This window comes from Oncorhynchus mykiss, chromosome 16 (genome assembly GCF_013265735.2).
Source record: "Oncorhynchus mykiss isolate Arlee chromosome 16, USDA_OmykA_1.1, whole genome shotgun sequence".
Classification (NCBI taxonomy): Eukaryota; Metazoa; Chordata; class Actinopteri; order Salmoniformes; family Salmonidae; genus Oncorhynchus; species Oncorhynchus mykiss.
In genome coordinates, this window is record NC_048580.1 from 39170215 (window position 1) to 39194238 (window position 24024).

At 40.1% G+C, this 24024-nt stretch overlaps 1 protein-coding gene across 1 annotated transcript in view; it reads left to right on the forward strand.

Moving 5' to 3' along the window:
* Nucleotides 1–24024, forward strand: part of stat6 (signal transducer and activator of transcription 6, interleukin-4 induced) — a 50644-nt gene that overhangs the window by 21669 nt on the left and 4951 nt on the right. Inside the window, exons 9-20 of the mRNA XM_036946816.1 lie at nucleotides 5348–5464; nucleotides 6509–6685; nucleotides 15959–16046; nucleotides 16270–16392; nucleotides 17083–17175; nucleotides 17339–17542; nucleotides 20965–21059; nucleotides 21418–21551; nucleotides 21755–21904; nucleotides 22099–22165; nucleotides 22356–22424; nucleotides 22549–22596. Coding sequence (XP_036802711.1) covers nucleotides 5348–5464; nucleotides 6509–6685; nucleotides 15959–16046; nucleotides 16270–16392; nucleotides 17083–17175; nucleotides 17339–17542; nucleotides 20965–21059; nucleotides 21418–21551; nucleotides 21755–21904; nucleotides 22099–22165; nucleotides 22356–22424; nucleotides 22549–22596 — 1365 coding nt within the window. The remainder of the gene's footprint in view (nucleotides 1–5347; nucleotides 5465–6508; nucleotides 6686–15958; nucleotides 16047–16269; nucleotides 16393–17082; nucleotides 17176–17338; nucleotides 17543–20964; nucleotides 21060–21417; nucleotides 21552–21754; nucleotides 21905–22098; nucleotides 22166–22355; nucleotides 22425–22548; nucleotides 22597–24024) is intronic.

Here is a 24024-nt window from a genome sequence, read left to right on the forward strand (position 1 = left end):
AAAACACACCTAACGACCAGAGATACAACACTACATAAAGAGAGACCTAAGACGACAACATAGCATGGCAGCAACACATGAAAACACAGCATGGTATCAACACAAAATGACAACAACATGGTAGCAACACGACATGGCAGCAGCACAACATGGTAGCAGCACAAAACATGGTACAAACATTATTGGGCACAGACAACAGCACAGGGCAAGAAGGTAGAGACAACAATACATCCCGCAAAGCAGCCACAACTGTCAGTAAGAGTGCCCATGATTGAGTCTTTGAATGAAGAGATGGAGATAAAACTGTCCAGTTTGAGTGTTTTTTGCAGCCTGTTCCAGTCGCTAGCTGCAGAAAACCGAAAAGAGGAGCGACCCAGGGATGTGTGTGCTTTTAGGACCTTTAACAGAATGTGACTGGCAGAACGGGTGTTGTATGTGGAGGATGAGGGCTGCAGTAGGTATCTCAGATAGGTGAGGCCTAAGAGGGTTTTATAAATAAGCAACAACCAGTGGGTCTTGCAACGGGTATACAGAGATGACCAGTTTACAGAGGAGTATAGAGTGCAGTGATGTGTCCTATTAGGAGCATTGGTGGCAAATCTGATGGCCGAATGGTAAAGAACATCTAGCTGCTTAAGAGAACCCTTACCTGACAATCTATAAATTAAGTCTCCGTAATCTAGCGTGGTAGGAATATTCACCTGAATCAGGGTTAGTTTGGCAGCTGTGATGAAAGAGGAGCAATTACGATAGAGGAAACCAAGTCTAGATTTAACTTTAGCCTGCAGCTTTGATATGTGCTGAGAGAAGGACGGTGTACCATCTAGCCATACTCCCAAGTACTTGTAAGAGGTGACTACCTCAAGCTCTAAACTCGCAGAGGTAGTAATCACGCCGGTGGGGAAAGGGGCATTCTTCTTACCAAACCGCATCACCTTTGTTTTGGAGGTGTTCAAGACAAGGTTAAGGGCAGAGCTTGTTGGACACTAAGAACACTTTGTTGTAGAGCGTTTAACACAAAATCTGGAGAGGGGCCAGCTGAGTATAAGACTGTATCATCTGCATATGGATGAGAGAGCTTCCTACTGCTTGAGCTATGTTTTCGATGTAAATTGAGAAGAGCGTGGGGCCTACGATTCAGCCTTGGGGTACTCCCTTGGTGAGAGGCAGTGGCTGAGACAGCAGATTGTCTGACTTTATACACTGCACTCTTTGAGGTAGTTTGCAAACCAGGACAAAGACCCAGAGACACCAATACTCCTTAGCCGGCCCACAAGAATGAAAATGGTCTACTGTATCAAAAGCTTTGGCCAAGTCAATAAAAATAGCAGCACAACATTGCTTAGAATCAAGGACATCATTTAGGACCTTTAAGGTTGCAGAGACACATACATAACCTGAGCGGAAACCAGATTGCATACCCGAGAGAATATTATAGACATCAAGAAAGCCAGTTAACTTGTCAATAATCAACTTTTCCAACACTTTTGATAAACAGGGCAAAATAGAAGTTGGCCTAAAACAGTTAGGATCAGCTTGAGTTCCCCCTTTAAATAAAGGATGCACTGTGGCTACCTTCCAAGCAATGGGAACCTCCCCAGAGAGGAGAGACAGGTTAAAAAGGTCAAAGATAGGCGTGGCGATGATAGGGGTAGCAACCTTAAAGAACAAAGGGTCTAAACCATCTGAACCAAATGTTTTTTTGGGGTGACGTTTAAGGAGCTCCTTTAGCACCTCGGACTCAGTGATCGCCTGCAGGGAGAAACTTTGTAGCGGGGCAGGGGAAAAAATAGGGAGGAGCATCAGGGATAGTCACATTAGAAGGGGTGGGAGATGAGGAAATGTTGGATGGGCAAGGAGGCATGGCAGAGTCAAATAGGAATCCTGACATAATGAACTGTTGATTAGAGCTCAGCCATGTGCTCCTTGTCAGTGACAACCATATCATCAACATTAAGGGACATGGGAAGCTGTGATGAGGAGGGTTGGGTATATTCTCCAGGTCTTTAACCATTTTCCAGAACTTCTTGGGTTAAACCCACAGAGAGAGAACTGCTCCTTAACTTCTTATGGTATAGGGGACGCTTGCGACCACTTGGGCAAAAGCCAGGGAAAATGCAGCACGGCAAATAAAATAAAAATGATATAAAAACGAAAATTTCATTAAATCACACATGTAAGATACTCAATTAAAGCCACACTCGTTGTGAATCAAGCCAACATATCAGATTTTAAAAAGGCTTTTTGGCGAAAGCATAAAAAGATATTATCTGATGATAGCACAACAGTAAACAAAGAGGGTAGCATATTTCAACCCTGCAGGCGCTACACAAAACGTAGAAATAAAATATAAACATGCCTTACCTTTGACAAGCTTCTTTTGTTGGCACTCCAATATGTCCCATAAACATCACAATTGGTCCTTTTGTTCGATTAATTCCGTCCAGATATATCCAAAATGTCAATTTACTTTTGCCCGTTTGATCCAAAAAGAAACAGCTTCCAAAATGCGCAACGTCACTACAAAACATTTCAAAAGTTGCCTATAAACTTTGCCAAAATACTTCAAACTACTTTTGTAATGCAACTTTTGGTATTTTTAAACGTTAATAATCGATCAAATTGAAGATGGGTCTATCTGTTTTCAATAGAGGACGAGAGGAAACTAACTCTACTTTTCAAGTCTAACGCAACTCTCAACAGTGTTGCCCATTTCCTAGATGGCCGGACTTCTTCATTGCACAAAGGAATAACCTCAACCAAATTCCAAAGACTGGTGACATCCAGTGAAAGCGGTAGGAACTGAAAACATGTTCCTAAGAAATATAATTTGCCAATGAGAACTCAATGAACAAAAGATCTGAACGGTTTTGCCTGCTACATATGTTCTGTTATACCCACAGGCATGATTCAAACAGTTTTTAGAAACTTCAGAGTGTTTTCTATCCAAATCTACTAATAATATGCATATCTTATATTCTTGGCATGAGTAGCAGGAAGTTGAAATTGGGCATGCTATTTATCCAAAAGTTAAAATGCTGCCCCCTATACCTTAAGAAGTTAAAGTAACTAACTTTGCATTGGCTTCTTCTGTGGTGTCCTCCCATGAACAACATTCTTGTTTAGGGTTTTATGTATCGCAGACTCGTCAACAGAGATGTTAGCATGTTCCAAAGATTTCTGTAAGTCTTTAGCTGACACTCCAGAATCCTTCTTAACCTCATTGAGCATTCTGTGCTGTGCTCTTGCAGTCATCTTTGCAGGTCGGCCACTTCTAGTGAGAGTAGCAACAGTGCTGAACATTCTCCATTTATAGACAATTTGTCTTACCGTGGAGTGATGAACATCAAGGCTTTCAGAGATACTTTTGTAACCCTTTCCAGCTTTATGCAAGTCAACAATTGTTAATATTAGGTCTTCTGAGATCTCTATTGTTCGAGGTATGGTTCACATCAGGCTCTGCTTCTTGTGAATAGCTAACTCAAATGTTGTGAGTGTTTTTTATAGGGCAGGGTAACTTTAACCAACATCTCCAATCTCGTCTCATTGATTGGACTCCAGGTTAGCTGACTCCTGACTCCAATTAGCTTTTGGAGAAGTCATTAGCCAAGGGGTTCACATACTTTTTCCAACCTACACTGTGAATGTTTAAATTATGTATTCAATATAGACAAGAAAAATACAATAATTTGTGTGTTATTAGTTTAAGCACGCTGTGTTTGCCTATTGTTAGATGAAGATCAGATCACATTTTATGACCAATTTATGCAGAAATCCAGGTAATTCCAAAGGGTCCACATACTTGTTCTTGCCACTGTATGCATAACAACAGCATTCCTTCATATACATAGAGCTCGACTCACATAGGCTACCTGTAAACAGTCAACCATACCACAAAGATGTTCAGATACCTGAGGAGCCATGTTACCCTGTCCATACGCACGGACAAGCAGACACATGCCCAGCCGCCGAGACACATGTCCCTGCCCCCCCCCCCCCCCACCTCCATGCCCACACGTACCCGACTGCATTCATCCATATAAAACAACTTCTCTAGGCAAATGACAAATTAAACAGCTAAAGCCTATGGGTAAACACATATACAAATGAAGACGCTCAAGTTTCAGAGTGTCGTGTTTGAATATTAGAGCCTTTTTATGCAAACTGTCTGCAAAGGTTAATCCTCTGTGAATGATTGGTTTGTCTAATCAGTTAGGACACACATTAACATTTGTATATGTTTGCAGATGCACGATTCGAAGTGTAACATTGCTTTGTGACCAACTGCCATTTCTCCCCCCCTCTCTCCCACCTCCATTCCCCCCCTCTTTCATTCTCCCCCCCCCCCCCCCTCTCAGTTCAACTCAAAGGCTTTAATGGCATGGGAAACATATGCTAACATTGTCAAAGCAAAGTAGATAATGAATAGAAGTGAATTTAACAATAAAAATGATGAGTAAACATTACACTCACAGAAGTTCCATAAGAATAAAGACATTTCAAATGTCATATTATGTCTATATCCAATGTTGTAACGATGTGCAAATAATTCAAGTACAAACGGGAAAATGAATAAACATAAATATGGGTTATATTTACAATGGTGTTTCACCATTCACTTTTTTCCCTTTTCTTGTGGCATCAGGTCACAAATATTGCTGCTGTTATGGCACACTGTGGAATTTCAACCAGTAGAATGAGAGTTTATCAAAATTGGGTTTGTTTTTGAATTATTTGAGAATCTGTGTAATCTGAGGGATATATGTGTCTCTAATATGGTCATACATTTGGCAGGAGGTTAGGAAGTGCAGCTCAGTTTTCACCTCATTTTGTGGGTCTTCTCTTGAGAGCCAGGTCTGCCTACGGCGGCCTTTCAATGCTCACTGAGTCTGTACATAGTCAAAGCTCTACTTATATTTGGGTCAGTTACAGTGGTCAAATATTCTGCCACTGTGTACTCTCTGTTTAGGGCCAAATAGCATTCTAGTTTGCTCAATGTTTTGTTAATTCTTTCCAATGTGTCAAGTAATTATCTTTTTGTTTTCTCATGATTTGGTTGGGTCTAATTGTGTTGCTGTCCTGGGGCTCTGTGGGGTCTGTTTGTGTTTGTGAACAGAGCCCCAGGACCAGCTTGCTTAGGGGACTCTTCTCCAGGTTAATCTCTCTGGCTCTTTGATGGCTTTGTTATGGAATATTTGTGAATAGCTTCCTTTTAGGTGGTTATAGAATTTAACGGCTCTTCTGGATTTTGATAATTAGTGGGTATCGGCCTAATTCTGCTCTGCATGCATTATTTGGTGTCCCCTTCTCTCTGATGAATTTAACACTCTATCTCTTCCTCTTCGAGGTGTGAACAACTCCTGGGGGTGAACGGGAAGTTGAGACAGGAAGTGATGCTGGCCGGGGAGCCAATCCCAGAGCTGCAAGAGAGACTGGGACGTTTGCTGCAAACTCTAATCCAGAGGTCGGTTGTGCTACCTATAATAGTGCGCTACTTATGACCAGGGCCAATAAGACTGGTTTAAATACTAGTGCACTCTATAGGGAATGCTGTTAGTTCTATGTTCACTTGCATAGTCCCCTAGTAAATCCCCTGTCCTCTATGCGTTGTATGTTGTATTGTCCTGTTATGTTGGTTAACCCAGAACTAAAATTGTGTACTATTTGGTACCATTTATGTTTACGTGGGCTGTCCATGAGAACGTATATGTCCTGTATGGAGTTTTAAAGACGCAAATCAAATTTATGTGGAAACAGACAGTAAAAGCTTATCTTAGTCCCTCATCCCTCATTGACTGTGCTTTCAACCCACACTGTAGGATTATTAAAACACAGTTTTGTGTTTTCTTGATATGTTTGATTAGTTATCTAGTTCGTTAATGTCGTGGTATTATGTATTAGAAAACTAATTTGCCTTCACTGAAATGTCTTCAGTTTGAAAACCAAACAAAACATTTTTTTGTAGGCCCTTCTGGAACCCACTTGACTTAACGTTTATGACTCCCTTTATGACCTGTCAGCCAGCCAGCCCACTGGACACAGATGTCAGTTCAACATCTAGTTTTGATTTACATTTGATTGAGTTGTCAACTAAGGTGAATTCTACGTGCAATCAACAAATATATAAAAGTTGGATAAAAAAACATGTGAAACACTAAATTCCTTTACATTGATGACTTTTTGTAAATTCACTCAGTTTTCCATTTTTATTCAATGTCGTCACATATTTTTTTATTGTTGAAATGACATGAAAACAACGTTGATTCAACCAGTTTGGGCAGTGGGAGGGCCTTTCTAACACCTAGTGTTATGCCTGAGTCATATTGTTGCTGCGTGTCATATCATTTTTGGGTGTTATTTTCCCTTTTTCAGGAAATGCTCAGAATCGACAATGTTTCCCCAGACAAGTACCCCTGTTGCAGCTCTCTGGTGGGGGGACATTATGGCTACCAGTCCACACATCACAGACCCATTGATCATTCTACTAACTCTATTTCTATGGTTGCAGCTCCCTGATGGTGGACAAGCAGCCTCCCCAGGTGATTAAGACCCAGTCTAAGTTCTCCACCACGGTGCGCTACCTGCTGGGGGAGAAGGTGGCACCCGGGAAACCAGTCCTCTTCAAGGCCCAGATCATCACTGAGGCCCAGGCTAGGAACCTCGGACAGCTGGGCAGCTTACCCAGGTCAGTGATGTAGTGGAGTACTTCTCAACATTTCTTGTACCGGAGACAGGCAAGCTACAGTCTTTTTTGTGTTGAGACCAGTATGTTATGGTCCTTCTTCCTGTGACTGCTTCCATCAGCGAACCGGATGTTGAAAAACACTGTGGTGGATGGTTAAGTTTGCATCACTACTGTCTTGCTGAACTACAGTGGGTATCATATATATTCACCCCATGGATTTCTTCACATTTTATTTTGTTACAAAGTGGGATTAAAATGGATTTAATTGTCTTTTTTAAATTGGAGTCATTTAGCAGACACTTATCCAAAGCAACTTACAGGAGCAATTAGGGTTAAGTGCTTTGCTCAAGGGCACATTTTCACCTAGTCAGCTCGGGGATTCGAACCAACAAACTTCCGGTTACTGGCCCAACGCTTTTAACCGCTAGGCTACCTTTTTTGTCCATGATTTACAGAACATAATCAAAGTGGAGGAAAAATAAAACACTTATTTACCTTGATTAAATAAGTATTCACCCCCTAAGTCAATACAGGTTAGAAACACCTTTGGCAACAATTAGAGCTGGGAGACTTGGGTTTGTCTCTAAGAGCTTTGCACATTTGAATTGTGCAATATTTGCTTATGAATCTTTTCAACATTTTTCAAGCTCTGTCAAGGTGTTGGGGTCTTGCCATACATTTTCAAGCAGGTTTAAATCATAACTGTAACTTGACCACTCAGGAACATTCAATGTCTTCTTGGTAAGCAAGTCCAATGTAGAGTTGGCCTTGTGTTATAGTTTATTGTCCTGCTGAAAGGTGAATTCCTCTCCCAGTGTCTGGCTTAAAGCAGATTGAAGCAGGTTTTCCTCTAGTATTGTGCCTGTGCTAAGCTCCATCCCATTTATTTTTATCCTGAAAAACTCCCCAGTCTTTGCCGATGTCAAGCATACCCATACCATGATGCAGCCATCACTCTGCTTGAAAATAAGGAGGTAGTTACTCAGTGATGTGTTATGTTGGATTTGCCCCAAACTTAAGGTTTTACATTTAGGTCAAAAAGTGTATTCCTCTGTTGTGTTTTTTTTTGTTGTTGCACAGATGTATTTACTCACTTGCCAAAGTATTTTTATTTAAATGGAAAATATGGCATTGTTTTCTCTTTGTTTATGTGAAATGATAGGAGGAATGTTGTGAAGACTTCTTGTTTGTTTGTCATCTACTTTTGCATTGTGTTGACATGCATGGATTGATATTTTACAAATTAATTTGATATAATTTATTATTAATATTATTTTAGTGGCTTGTTGCAGTATGTATGTTTCGGAATATTTGTATACTGTATATTTGTATTCTTCTTTTCTGAGGGACCTTATGTATGTTGTATGTATGGGGACAGTGAAAGAGTTAGTCATTCAAAATTAATGTCAACACCTATTATTTCACACAGAGTTAGTCTATGCAACTTCTGTGATTTGTTAAGCCACATTTTACTCCTGTGTGCAATTTAGGCTTGCCTAAAGAAAGGGGGTGAATACTTATGCAACGACAATATTTTTGTTGTTTAATTTGTAAGAAAAAAAATTGAATTCACTTTTTACTTTGACATTATGGAGTATTTAGTGTAGATCAATGACAAAAATAAACTAAATTAATATATTTCCATCCACTTTGTAACACAACAAAATGTGAAAAAAAAATCATAGGGGGATGAATACTTATAAAACCCACTGTATGAGACATGAAGCATTATTGTCCTGGACCCAGGAATGCCATGACATGGTTTGTGATCAGAAGGTAGAGAAAAGCTATAGAGTTGAATTGGTCTGTTAAAGCTCCTGCCAAATGTTGTTTTGTAGTATACATCATTTTTCACCAGTGGGAGATTTTGGATTGAGGAAGTTAAATGAACTTCCTGAAACTAATTTAATATTGCCTATTTCTTTGTTTACATATTTGTCTACTAGCATTTGGCTTCCTCTATTACTTGTTTACACTTAGCCCACTCAGTCAATTAGACAGAATGCATACAAACTAAAATAGATTGTAAACCCATGACAAGATAGCCAAAAAGAGTCTAATCTCAATCTGATTAGAGAGTTAACGTTACTTATAATAAGGGTTACGTGGAGAAAATCTGACACCTCTGGATTGAAAATGGATGGCCCTCCCTTCAGCAAAATATATATTTTACTTAAACCCCCCCCGGAATGCTTAAAAGAAAAACAAGTGACCGTCCCCTATACCCAAAATAATAATTAAGTGTGAATAGTTGAGAACATGTCTACCATTTATTCTCACTTCTTGGACAGACCAGAGCCTTAGATATGTTGTTTTAGAAACTGTTCTAAATAGCATAATCAATTGATAGTGACAGAATTAGTTTACTTCCCAAGCAAAGTCAATTTCTTGTCTCCTCAGCTATAAAAGGTTGTAGATCAGCCTATGAATGTCAAAGAAACTAAACAATGATATCCCCATATACATTGGAGTCACATCTTTCCTTGGTTCTAGCATAAAGCATCATGGACCAAAGCGCTGTTGTAGATCACTTTATTCAATCGGATCCATTTAGTTTTCTTCAAAATCTTAAGCTAACAATGGGTAGGCCTGTGCTATTAACCAGTTTCTTTAATAAAAGGTAGGCTTATGGCATACCTTCTCACACCCCCTCAATTCAAGTCCTGGTTTTAATTTGACAGCCCTTCACTGACACGGAGCTAGACTATTTAAAGAGTGCATGGTGGGTGGAGAAATTGTCAGACAAATCTACTCTCTGTTAATCATATATGTAGTGAATGTATAGTCACTTTAACTATACATTCATGTACATATTACCTCAATTAGCCCGATTAACCAGTGGCTACCTGGACTATCTGCATTGTGTCCCGCCACCCACCACCCGCAAACCCCTCTTTCCCACTACTGCTACTCTCTGTCATCATATATGCATAGTCACTTTAACCATATGTACATACTACCTCAATCAGCCCGACTAACCGGTGCCTGTATATAGCCTCGCTACTGTTTTAGCCTCGCTCCTGTATATACAGTGGGGCAAAAAAGTATTTAGTCAGCCACCAATTGTGCAAGTTCTCCCACTTAAAAAGATGAGAGAGGCCTGTAATTTTCATCATAGGTACACTTCAACTATGACAGACAAAATTAGAAAAAAAATCCAGAAAATCACATTGTAGGATTTTTTATGAATTTATTTGCAAATTATGGTGGAAAATAAGTATTTGGTCACCTACAAACAAGCAAGATTTCTGGCTCTCACAAACCTGTAATTTCTTCTTTAAGAGGCTCCTCTGTCCTCCACTCGTTAGCTGTATTAATGGCGCCTGTTTGAACTTGTTATCAGTATAAAACACACCTGTCCACAACCTCAAACAGTCACACTCCATCTATCTATTGTTCACCTCATGCTAAAAATTGCACCAAAAACTGGTTAGGGCCTGTAAGTAAGCATTTCACTGTTGTATTCGGCACACATGACAAATAAACTTTGATTTGATATAGCAGCCTATATAATCTAATTTTCCAAACAGGGAGACCTACCTCTTATTTCTTCATGTCAAATAAATAGGGTCAACACAAAGCCCTCTTGTTGTAAGTAAATTCTAATTAAAATGAAGATGGCTGAAATGAATTATGCCTACTTGAATTTGCTTACTTTCAACACCATGAGCTGTCCATTTCCGGCTGCTGCTTCAATTTTCAGCACAAAAAATGTAAGTAACTTGAATCTGGCTTATTGTGAGGTCAAAAACTCTGATAAATACATCATGGGCAAGAAACATATTGTGTTTATTAAAATCAATTATAATAGTAGCAAGCTATCAAAGTTGACCTCCGGTCCTCCTCATCTTCGCGCTCTCCTTCTCAAACTGAACAGAACATAGACTAGTCCGTGTTCTGGACTAGGCCTCATCAAAAATACATTTCATAAGAATTCTTTGACTCTCCTCTTGAACTGCTTACTGTACACAGCACAGCATTGGTAAGGCAGCACAAAAATATGTTTTCATCAGCAAGAGCAGAGCAGGCCGGGGCTGGGCCGGAATATCCATTGCAGTGTGTAACGCTGCCTAGTTTTATTTACACCATCCCATCAGACTCGGGAAGGAAGAACATTTTCTTAGAAATATAACTTTGCATGCACTTTGTAGCCTACAGTGTATAGGCTATGGATCATTTGTTTGAGCATACTGAATAGCCTATAGGCACATTTGATATTGCACGCCCAGCAGAGAATCAGAGATGAGGGGCGGCATCGGGCACACATTGATATGCAGTACACTCAGAAAGTATTCAGACCCCTTCCCCTTTTCCACATTTTATTACGTTACAACCTAATTCTAAAATTGATTAAATAAAAATGTTCCTCATCAATCTACACACAATACTCTGATAAGTACATAATGGGCAAGAAACAAATTGCTTTTACACACAATATCCCATAACGACAAAGCGAAAACAGGTTTTTTGATTTTTTAGCAAATGTATTATAAATGAAAACAGAAATACCTTATTTACATAAGTATTCAGACCCTTTGCTATGAGACTCGAAAATTGAGCTCAGGTGTATCCTGTTTCCACTGATCATCCTTGTTTCTACAACTTGATTGGAGTCCATCTGTGGTCAATTTAATTGATTGGACGTGATTTGGAAAGGGGCACACCTGTCTATATAACATCCCACAGTTGACAGTGCATGTCAGACCAAGAACCAAGCCATGAGGTCGAAGGAATTGTCCATAGATTGTGTCGATGCACAGATCTGGGGAAGGGTACCAAAACATTTCTGCAGCATTTAAGGTCCCCAAGACCACAGTGGCCTCTATCATTCTCAAATGGAAGAAGTTTGCAACCACAAACTCTTCTTAGAGCTGGCCACCCGGCGCAATCGGGGGAGAAGGGCCTTAGTCAGGGAGGTGACCAAGAACCCGATGGTCACTCTGACAGAGTTCCTCTGTGAAGATGGGGGACCCTTTCAGAAGGACAACCATCTCTGCACACTCCACCAATCAGGCCTTTATGGTAGAGTGGACAGACGGAAGCCATTCCTCATTAAAAGGCACATGACAGCCCGCTTGGAGTTTGCCAAAAGGCACCTAAAGACTCTGACTATGAGAAACAAGATTCTCTGGTTTGATGAAACCAAGATTGAACTATTTGGCCTGAATGCCAAGTGTCAAGTCTGCATGAAACCTGGCACAATCCCTACGGTGAAGCATGGTGGTGGCAGCATCATGCTGCAGGGATGTGTTCCAGCGGCAGGGACTGGGAGACTAGTCAGGATCGAGGGAAAAGTGAACAGAGCAAAGTATTGAGAGATCCTTGATGAAAACATTGCTCCAGAGCGCTCAGGGTCTCAGACTGGGGCGAAAGTTCACCTTCCAACAGGACAATGACGCTAAGCACAAAGCCAAGACAACATAGGAGTGGCTCCAGGACAAATCTCTGAATGTCCTTGAGTGGCCCAGACAGAGCCTGGACTTGAACATCTCTGGAGAGACCTGGAAATAGCTATGCAGCGACGCTCCCCATCCAACCTGACAGAACTTGAGAGCATCTACAGAGAAGAATTGGATAAACTCCCCAAATACAGGTGTGCCAAGCTTGAAGCGTCATACCCAAGAAGTCTTGAGGCTGAGTTTGCCAAGCACATTTTTTGTCCATTAAAATAACATCAAATTGATCAGAAATACAGTGTAGACATTGTTAATGTTGTAAATGACTATTGTAGCAGGAAACTGATTATTATTTTATGGATTGTCTACATAGGAGTACAGAGGCCCATTATCAGCAACCATCACCCCTGTGTTCCAATGGCACGTTGTGTTAGCTAATCCAAGTTTATCATTTGAAAAGGATAATTGATCATTAAAAAAAAACTTTTGCAATTATGTTAGCACAGCTGAAAACTGTTGTCCTGATTAAAGAAGCAATAAAACTGGCCTTGTTTAGACTAGTTGAATATCTGGAGCATCAGCATTTGTGGGTTCGATTACAGGCTCAAAATGGCCAGAAACAAAGAACTTTCTTCTGAAACCCGTCAGTCTATTCTTGTTCTGAGAAATGAAGGCTATTCCATGCGAGAAAATGCCAAGAAACTGAAGATCTCATACAATGCTGTGTTCTACTGAGGTCAGGTCTTTGTGGTGGCCACTCCAATACCTTGACTTTGTTGTCCTTAAGCCATTTTGCCACAGCTTTCAAAGTATGCTTGGGGTCATTGTCCATTTGGAAGACCCATTTGTGACCAAGCTTTAACTTTCTGACTGATGTCTTGAGATGTTGCTTTAATATATCCACATATTTTTACCTCCTCATGATGCCATCTATTTTGTGAAGTGCACCAGTCCCTCCTGCAGAAAAGCACCCCACAACATGATGCTGCCACCGCCGTGCTTCACGGTTGGGATGTTGTTCTTCGGCTTGCAAGCCTCCCTCTTTTTCCTCCAAACAAAACAATGGTTATTATGGCCAAACAATTATATTTTGTATATATTTTCTGGAATTTTCCAAGCAGTTTAAAGGCACAGTCTACATAGTGTATGTAAACTTCTGACCCACTGGAATTGTGATGCAGCAAACTATAAGTGAAATAATCTGTATGTGAACAATTGCTGGAAAAATGACTTGTGTCATGCACAAAGTAGATGTCCTAACCGACTTGCCGTAACTATAGTTTGTTAAAACCTCTTGATACTAGCCATCCCGGATCCGGGATCGTGAATACAGCCTCAAGCTCATTACCATAACGCAACGTTAACTATTCATGAAAATCGCAAATTAAATGAAATAAATATGCTAGCTCTCAAGCTTAGCCTTTTGTTAACAACACTGTCATCTCAGATTTTCAAAATATGCTTTTCAACCATAGCAAAACAAGCATTTGTGTAACAGTATCGATAGCTAGCGTAGCATTTAGCGTAGCATTCAGCAGGCAACATTTTCACAAAAACAAGAAAAGCATTCAAATAAAATCATTTACCTTTGAAGAACTTCGGATGTTTTCAATGAGGAGACTCTCAGTTAGATAGCAAATGTTCAGTTTTTCCAAAAAGATTCTTTGTGTAGGAGAAATCGCTCCGTTTTGTTCATCACATTTGGCTACCAAAAAAAAACGAAAATTCAGCCATCAAAACGCCGAACTTTTTTCCAAATTAACTCCATAATATCGACTGAAACATGGCAAACGTTGTTTAGAATCAATCCTCAAGGTGTTTTTCACATATCTATTCGATGATATATCGTTCGTGGAAGTCTGCTTTCTCCTCTGAATCCCATGGAAGAATGCTTGCAGCTGAAGATTACGCACCAATTTCGACAAAGGACACCGGGCGGACACCTGGTAAATGTAGTCTCTTATGGCCAATCTTCCAATGATATGCCTACAAATACGTCACAATGCTGCAGACACCTTGGGGAAACGGCAGAAAGTGTAGGCTCGTTCCTGGCGCATTCACAGCCATATAAGGAGACAATGGAAAACAGCGCCTCAAAAATGTTGCTCACTTCCTTTTTGAAGTTTCTTCTTGGTTTCGCCTGTAGCATCAGTTCTGGGGCACTCGCAGACAATATCTTTGCAGATTTGGAAACGTCAGAGTGTTTTCTTTCCAAAGCTGTCAATTATATGCATAATCGAGCATCTTTTCATGACAAAATATTGCGCTTAAAACGGGCACGTTTTTTTATCCAATAATGAAATAGCGCCCCCATAGTTTCAAGTTAACAAGAAATGTGTGGAGTGGTTGAAAAACAAGTTTTAATGACTACAACCTAAGTGTATGTAAGCTTTCGACTTCAACTGTATATACATATCTTTTTAGAATATATTTGCCTTTATTATTCCCCTCAAACCTTACCACCTCTCCCCCAATTGGAGTAAACTAATTAACAATAACACTTAGGCTTCTACTTCCAGTTAATACATACTATATACATTTTACAGACACAATCTATTTTACAATAGATATGTTTTGTTTGTTTATAGTCCAGGCCTTCCTCTATTTCTGATGTCCATCCAGGTTGATTTCTATTTGCACTATATTTGTAACTGTGCTATTTCACAAAAGTTCTGAACCTATATACATTTTACAGTCCCTGTATGTTTTACATTGGTTATCTTGTTGTTATTAGTCCCACCCTTCAGCTCCATTCAACCCCTCCCATCTATCTCTCAACAGCATCCATATTGGATTTCTACTTGACATATATTTTTCAACTGTGCTGTGATGTTTCACAAAAGTACTGAACCTTTCTATTCTCATAGTTTCTACAGATTGTAAATTAAAGAAACATTTTTGCTAAAATAACTATTATATTATTGATCGATTGACTATGACTTATCAAATCACCCACTATTCCTATCTGCAGCGTTAGCTCTGGGTAAATGTTGCAATTCTTCAGCCATTCTTGGAGCTGTGACCAAAAACGAGCTACATATGGACAGTAGCAAAATAAATGATCTAATGACTCTGCCTCCTCGCAGCAAAATCTGCAGAGCTGGGAATATTGTATCCACCAAATATATAACATTCTGTTGGTTGCAAGAATTTTGCATAGTCGTTTAAGTTTAAGTTTTGAATCCGGCGTCGTTTTGCATGTCAATTCATACACCATGTGCCATGGAATTGGTACATCGAAAATCTCTTCCCAATGGGGTCTGAATACTTATGTAAATGTGATATCTGTTTATATATATATATATATATATATATATATATATATATATATATATATATATATATATATATATGTATATGAAAAGATTCCAAACTTTTTTTTTTAGCTTTGTCATTATGGGGTATTGTGTGTAGATTGATGGGGCGGGGGGGGGGGACAGTTGAATCCATTTTAGGCTCTAACGTAACAAAATGTGGAAAAAGTAAAGGGGTCTGAATACTTTCCGAATGCACTGTATAGCCTAATAAGCCACTAATTCCAAAACACTGAAAAATATTGAACTTTCAGCAATTACAAATTTACATGTCCCTCCCCTGAACTAATTAAAATGTATACTAAACCCTTACCTTGACTGAAATGTAAAAAGCATGACCCTTCCCCATTTTTCTCCAGGTACCACTCTGTACATTTCAATCCATCCCTTAACACATTTCTGTGAGCAACAACCTTGGTGGCTGTCAATAGTTGTGCAGAGCGCATAGTAGGCCAATTAGTCATAATCTACAATAGACACTGATATCACCTCACCATATTTCTGTAGGCCTTTAAGAAGTTATATTCGAGTCTAAATAAGTGTTTTTGCTCTGTTTATTCCAGTGAGAATGTTGGAGAGTTGATCAATAACACAGCCATTTTGGAACACAACACTTCCGGCAAGAGTACATGTGCCACCTTCAGGAATATGGTATGTACTGCAGCCTTGCTTTTACCATGCAACTTCAAACTTCTTGTGAAGCTTCCTGTAATGTCATATTTGCTTGATTTTTTAGTCAACCAGATTTGAAGCCTTTTTTTTATTCTATTTGTCTTAAGGATATGTAAGAGAAAGTGAAATTCTTATAAATATGTCAAAATTAAAAATGAGTTTGTCTTCATAAAGTGATATCTTATTCTGTCATTTCCTCCAGTCTATAAAGAAGATCAAGCGAGCAGACAGAAAGGGGTCAGAGTCTGTTACAGAGGAGAAGTTTGCTCTCTTCTTCACCACAGAGATCAGCATCACTGGCTGTGACATTCCCTACAGAATACAGGTCAGGTGTCCTTCTCCCCTCCTTTTCTGCTCTAAACCCTTTCTCCCTTTGACCTCTGTAATGTTGATATTCTATTCAATCCAAGATTCAATAACACTTGTACAGCCAGATCAAACATAGAGGTGTCGAAGCTCGAATGACACCAATGTGTGGTATGGTAGCAAAGTATTGGTCTCTTTCTACACTCTTTTTCTGGTCTCGCCCTTTGGCCTGTGTAATGTCAATTGAGGTTTGACATGTACGATTAGACATCATTGTTGGGTGACTTGGCAATACATCTTTTACGATTAGACATCACTTTTGGGTGACTTGGCAATACATCTTTTATCTCTTAACGTCTTGGAAATAGCAGTATTATAGCACAGCAGGCCTAAGACATGCAGACAGATTGTGCCACATCTCTAAATTATCTTAGGGTGACTTGTGTTATTAACCTGGTCCCAGATCAGTTTATGCTCATGCCAACTCCATTGCTGTCATTGGCATGACAATTCCATAAGCAGTTGACAAGAGAGCAGAAATAGACTGGCACCCAGGCTGAAATGTTATTAATTTGAACTGCAAAATATACAGTATCTCATGACACACTGTACAAGCATAGTTTAGATCCTCAATGGAAAGGATTTGTCTTGATGATCAGTTATTAGTATGGCTGTACTGACATGGTGTTGCTCTCCTGTGTGCTTGTAGATGATCTCTGTGCCGGTGGTGGTGATCGTTCACGGTAGTCAGGATAACAATGCCCTAGCAACCATCATCTGGGACTGTGCCTTTTCTGAACCAGTGAGTGCCTGCTGCCTTTGGCCATCTCTCGCTCTCATTCTCTTGCTCTCTCACTCTCGCTCTCTCAACTCTCTTCCCTCTCATATCACACCCACTATCAACACAGACTAAACAGTATGTCTGCTCACTTCACTCACAACATCAACCTTTGACCTCTAATCAGGAAAGGATTCCGTTTTTGGTTCCGGAACGCGTTCCCTGGAAGCAGATGTGCAGGACCCTCAACAGTAAGTTCATGTCGGAGGTCGGGACGCAGCGTTGCCTAGACAACTACAACCAACATTTCCTGGCCCAAAAGATCTTCGACAAGCCAGACATCGCTGGAGACTACAGCAACATGCTGGTATCCTGGGCACAGTTCAACAAGGTACACACACGAACACACACACACACACACACACACACACACACACACACACACTCACACACACACACATGAACACACACATGAACACACACACACACCAGTCTTTACCCACTGGGTACAAACTGGTTGAATCAATGTTGTTTCAATGTATTTTGTCAGCGTATTGTGATGTGGAATCTACATGGACAAAACATTGGATTTAAATACATATATATTATACATAAACAGTTGTTTTGATGGTGAAATTTCAACCACATTTTATGTCATCATGGTAACCAATTTTCAACATAGACAAACTTTGTATAAAATATGTTGAATTTGTAACTTTGAAACAACATCAGATATTCAATCTTATATCCACTATCAGAAAAAAAACCAATAGACTGGGTGGCACCTCCTACTGGAGAGTTGGATCTATCTACAGCGATCCATTTGGTCTCCCATCCAGTGTTTTAACCAAGCCCAGCTTTGATTTTTGTCACTGACTATTAGCAACGTGCTTTAGTGAGAATGATTCATGAGCAATATCTTAATAACTAAATAGATTCACTGTTGCTATTGAAGTAATTCCAAAGGGTAGATTTAACAGAGCAAATTAAATGTAACCATACTTTATAAGTCATATATCATCAATGAGACTATTTCGGCCTATATAGCATTTGAAACAGCTAGTGTTTCAATTCAACCCAGAGTTCAACTAAAAATAGACAATATATATAGTTAATAATTAATATTTTGGATTCACATCTCAACCAAACATCTAACTTAGAATAGGACTAAATCAAACTTTATTTAAAAGTGTATTTAAAGTTTGATTTGATTTAGTCCTATTTAACTTTGATTTTTGGTTAGGATGGAGACCTGATTCCAACATATAAATTACTAATTTGTAGACAAACTGGATCTTGAATTGTGTTTTGGTTGTCAATGCAACCAAATATCAACTTTTGAACGAGATGTATCTTCTGCTAGGCTAGTTCTATCTGGGCCACTGACTTGGTTTTGGGCCACTGACTCTGGTTTTAATTCCAGTTAGTCTACAAATTAATAATTCATATGTTGGATTCATGACCAAAAACCAAAGGGAAAGAATAGGATTAAGCCAGTGGTTCAGATTAAACTATCCAAGCCTTAGATACAGTACATATCCTTTAAATGTTTATATTTGGTTGCGTTGTCAACCAACACACAATTCAATATGACTTTCCTAATACAGTAAATAGCCTAACGTTAAGGCTGTCATACAAACGAATGTAACAGTATTTATTCAACCTTAAAATGAGTAACACATCCATGGCCACATTTTGAGGTTTCTGTTAATAAATGTCTTCTTATGTAATCATAGCAAGCGTGCATGTTCAAGATAGCACGCAAAGGTTGCAGGTCTATAGCGATCTTCACAATTGCTATTATAATCTGTACAGAATCTTGAACAACATTGATCATGTACTTCTAATGTAATCTCAACTACAATCCAGGGCCCGGTTTCCCAATAGCAATGGAATTTAGGGTCATGAGTATTTTAAGGATGCTTCTTTCCTGCAACGGCCGAAGATGTACCATACGTTTCCCAAAACACCATGCAGAGAAAACGCTCACTAAATGCGTCGTTGAGGCATGTTTCGATACTGATAGGATCAAAAGAAAAGGCAGTGCTCTCCTTCGATCGGCTTTCTCCATTCAAATCTTACCTTAACATTAGAGTTATTCCACAATACTGACAACAGATCAGGTCCTAGAGAGATATTATCACATATGGCAGCAAAAATTGGGGCGTCTTATTCTAATGCTTCCCCTAAAATAATGCACTCAATCAAGATTTGGCACATCATCGAGCACATTAGGCTACCCACATCATGAAATATATTGAGGCAAAAATGACAGACTACCCAAATAGCTAAATAAAATTCAATTGAATGAACATGAAATTGATTTTAATATCTTTGAAATGTAAACACCTATCTGGCCTACTGTACACTGAGTGTACAAATTATTAAGTACAACTGCTCTTTCCATGACATCGACTGACCAGGTGGAAGCTATGATCCCTTATTGATGTCACTTGTTAAATCCACTTTAATCAGTGTAGATGAAGGGGAGGAGACAGGTTAAAGAAGGGTTTTTTAAGCCTTGAGACAATTGAGACATGGATTGTGTATGAGTGCCATTCAGAGGGTGAATGGGCAAGACAAAATATTTAAGTGCCTTTGAACGGGGTATGGTAGTAGGTGCCAGGCGCAACAGTTTCCCGTGTATATCAAGAATGGTCCACCACCCAAAGGACATCCAGCCAACTTGACACAACTGTAGGAAGCACTGGAGTCAGTTATCTGTTAATGCAATCATCTCAGTTTTCATTTGAATCCTTTGCTTGTTTGTAACAATTGCACAGACATTGGCAACTTTGTATTTGTAGTCAACTTTGTGGTGAAGTTATCAGCGGTCACGGAGAGACAGATAAACATATTGAATGTATGTTTAGAAGCGATCGTCTATGAGTAAAAAGATGCATCTGCCGACGGACATAGTTGTTCTATGTGGTCTGAGGCCGTCGCCAAAGTGCATTTTCAAGTGCAACTTTAGTAACGATGGTTTTTGGAAACAGCTCAGAGATTTAACAATGCTCCTACGAAGGTTCTAACGGTGAACTTAGCCTTAAGATGCTTTTGGGAAACCAGGCCCTGGTCATTTGGTTGTGCTATTAGATGAAGCACAGTGATAAGACATTAAGTTGTATAAATACAACATATCTGTAGTATCCCCATTTGAACTTTGTTCTGATTTTAAATGGTTGAAAGTGCAGTAATAACACATTTAGACGTGAAGTTTAAACCAAAAGTCAGGCATAGTTTTTCCATTGGAACGTTGTTGTCACGTGTGCTCCCTCTCCGGCCTCGAGGTCACCAGGCAGCTTGTTATGGCGCGCACCTGCGTGTCATCAGACTCACCTAGACTCCATCAATTCCCTATATGTCACTCCCTTTGGTTCCTTCCCCAGGCATCATTGTTTCTGTTCCTGTGTCAGTTCTGTGCGTTGTTCGTGTTTCTTATTTTTGTATTATGTTGTGTTTATTTATTAAAACACTCACTCTCTGAACTTGCTTCCCGACTCTCAGCGCACATCGTTACAATTGTGCTTTTAGATGGGTTGAAGCATAGGGATAACACATTGGGAATTCAACAAACTCCTGGCTGAGTGGGTGAATAAAGGTTGAAATCTCATTGATCAACGTCTCAACCAAATATTACCCGCATTTTTACGTTGAAATTACGTGATGTGCCCAGTGGGTCGGCACAAGGTCCTGTGCACCTACCACCTCTAGGATAACTCCATGTGCCACATGATTGCTAGTAATATTGTGGACAGAACAGAGTGAAATGTAACAAGCAGAGGGATTAAACAGTGTAATTTCGTTGGTCAGGAGGTGCTCCCTGGACGACCTTTCACCTTCTGGCAGTGGTTTGATGGTGTGATAGAGCTTACCAAGAAGCACCTGAAGAGCTACTGGAGTGACGGGTGAGTCATGTCTGCCAGTCAGAGACAGAGCTAGGCATGTTCATTAAGCACCAAACGGAAGAAAACAGACTGAAACAGGAAAGGACTACCTGAACTTATCCAATAAGAAACGCTTGTTTTAATTTGTCTTTGAAAATGTTTTTGCTACAGTGTGTCCTAATAAATAAGACTGTCTACCAGTGAGAGACACAGAGAAGACCTGGTTTCAAATAGTGTTTTAAGTGTCAGATGGACAGGGTTTTCACCTTTGGGACTATTCCATTGGTTCAATCGAGCACAGTTAAAGTATTTGAAAGAAAATGAATATGACTCACACACACTTAGATAACTGTGTGTCCTGGTGTTTTCCTTCCTCTAGGTTGATATTTGGTTTCATCGGTAAGCAGCACCTCCACCTGATTCTGAAGGACCGGCCCAACGGGACCTTCTTACTGCGCTTCAGCGACTCTGAGATAGGAGGCATCACCATTGCATACGTGGCTCCATCAGAGAGTAAGGGTTTAGTCTGTCCGTCTGTCTGTCCACTGTACGACTTGGTTTACAGTCTCTATTGGAGTTTCTCATGCTCTGTTTTTCCATTCTGACTGCTTACCTCTGGAATAGAACACTGGAATCCAGACATTCTGAGATACATTCCTGTTAAACTGGCCTTTCTTTCTTTCTCTCTCCTTTCCAACCTCCATCCCTCTTTCCAGACGGGGGCCAGAAGATCCAGAATATTCAACCATCCACCAAGAGAGACTTGGAGATCCGTTCCCTTGGTGACCGTATTCAAGACATCGACTTCATCACACACGTTTATCCAGATCTGCCGAAGAATGACGTGTTCAGAAAATACTACACAGGCAAGTCCTATTTATGGGGGGGGGGGGGGGGCAGATAGACAGACAGCGAGAACGAGAGAGACAGAGACACACAGAGAGCGATAGAATATTATTTGTGGGAAGAGGCTTTGAATTAGATTAATATTATGACAATGATATTGTTTATATCAGTTTTAATGGGAATTCCAATCTTCTTCCCTGCCTCATTTGCGCAGATAACCCGTTACCTCGGGATACCACCTCGGGATACCTCGTAGTCTCCATCCAGACCAAAGTAGGAGTGTAAGTTACACAGAAGCTATGTAACTAGCGAAGGTTCTGTCCCAAATGGAACCCTATCCCCTATATAGTGCATTATTTTGACCAGGGAATGTGGTGGCATTTGGGACACACCGTTAGCTAACATGATGTTGTTGAACGCAAACTATGTGTTGTGACTTATTGGTGTGTGTGTGTGTGTATGTGTTTGCAGGGAAGCCCACTGTGACTCTCCTCAGCGCAGTGAGACCCCACAGGACAACAATTCCTCTTTCTATTCCATGTGAGTCTGAATCACTCACTCACATGTGTGCGCGCGCACACACACACCCACACACACACACACACACACACACACACACACACACACAAACAGACTTCACAAGGTCTTCATCATTCTCTCTTAGGGACCAGGGGAATGGAGCCTGTGCATCACCATTCTACTCTCTCTCTCCGTAAGTACCTTGTTAGTCAATGTGATAAACTCTACCGTGCCGGGAAGACACATTTACTAGACACTCTTGTCCAGAGCGACTTACAGTTAGTGCATTCATCTTAAGGTAGCTACAGTGCCGTGAAAAACTATTTGCACCCTTTCTGATTTTCTCTATTGTTGCATATTTTTGATACTGAATGTTATCGGATCTTCAATCAACACCTAATATTAGATAAAGGGAATCTGAGTTTACAAATAGCAAAAAAAAGTCTACTTGTTTTATTTATTTATTTATTTAGCAAAGTTATGAAACACACAATTCCCCTGTGTGAAAAAAAGTAAATGCCCCTTTACACTCAATAACTGATTGTGCCACCTTCAGCTGCAATGACTGCAACCAAATACTTCCTGTAGTTGTTGATCAGTCGCTGTGGAGGAATTGTGGCCCACTCTTGCATGCAGAACTGCTTTAACTCAGTGACATTTGTGGGTTTTCAAGCGAGAACTGCTCATTTCATGTTCTGACAGAACATTTCAATTGGGATTAGGTTTGGACTTTGAGTAGGCCATTCCAAAACTTCAAATGTGCTGCTTTTTAGTCATTTTCATGTAGACTTGATTATGTGTTTTGGATCATTGTCTTGCTGCATGACCCAGCTGCGCTTCAGCTCACAGATGGGTGACATTCTCCTGTAGAATTCTTTAAAAAAGAGCAGAATTCATGGTTCCTTCTATTAAGGCAAGTCATCCAGGTCCTGAGGCAGCAAAGCATCACCATCACCATCATACTACCACCACCATGCTTGACTGTTGGTTAAATGTTCTTACTGTGGAATGCAGTGTTTGGTTTTCGGCAGACATAATGGGACCCATGTCGTCCAAAAGGTTGACAGAAGTTTGCCAAATATCACCTGAAAGCAATTGGATGATCATCAAGACTCGTGGAAGAATGTTCTATGGACAGAGGATTCAAAAGTTTCGACGACATGGGTCCCATTATGCCTGGCAAAAACCAAACACTGCATTCCACAGTAAGAACCTCATACCATGGTTTGTGGATGCTTTGCTGCCTCAGGACCTGGACAACTTGCCTAGTCAAAGTCCAGACCTAATCCCAAATTAGATGTTGTGGCAGGACTTGAAACGAGCAGTTCATGCTTGAAAACCCACAAATGTTGCTTAGTCACAGCAGTTCTCCATTTCCTCTAACAGCAACATGAGAGACTGATCAAGAACTACAGGAAGTCTTTGGATGGCACAACCAGCTATTGAGGGGCAATTACTTTTTCACACATGGGCATTGGGTGTTGCATACGTTTGTTTATGCGATAAATGAAATAATGATGTAATTGTTGTTATTTGTTCACTCAGGTTCCCTTTATCTAATATTAGGTTTTGATTGAAGAAGCTACTGTGTGTTGACCAGTGACAGGACTCTAGCCTGAGT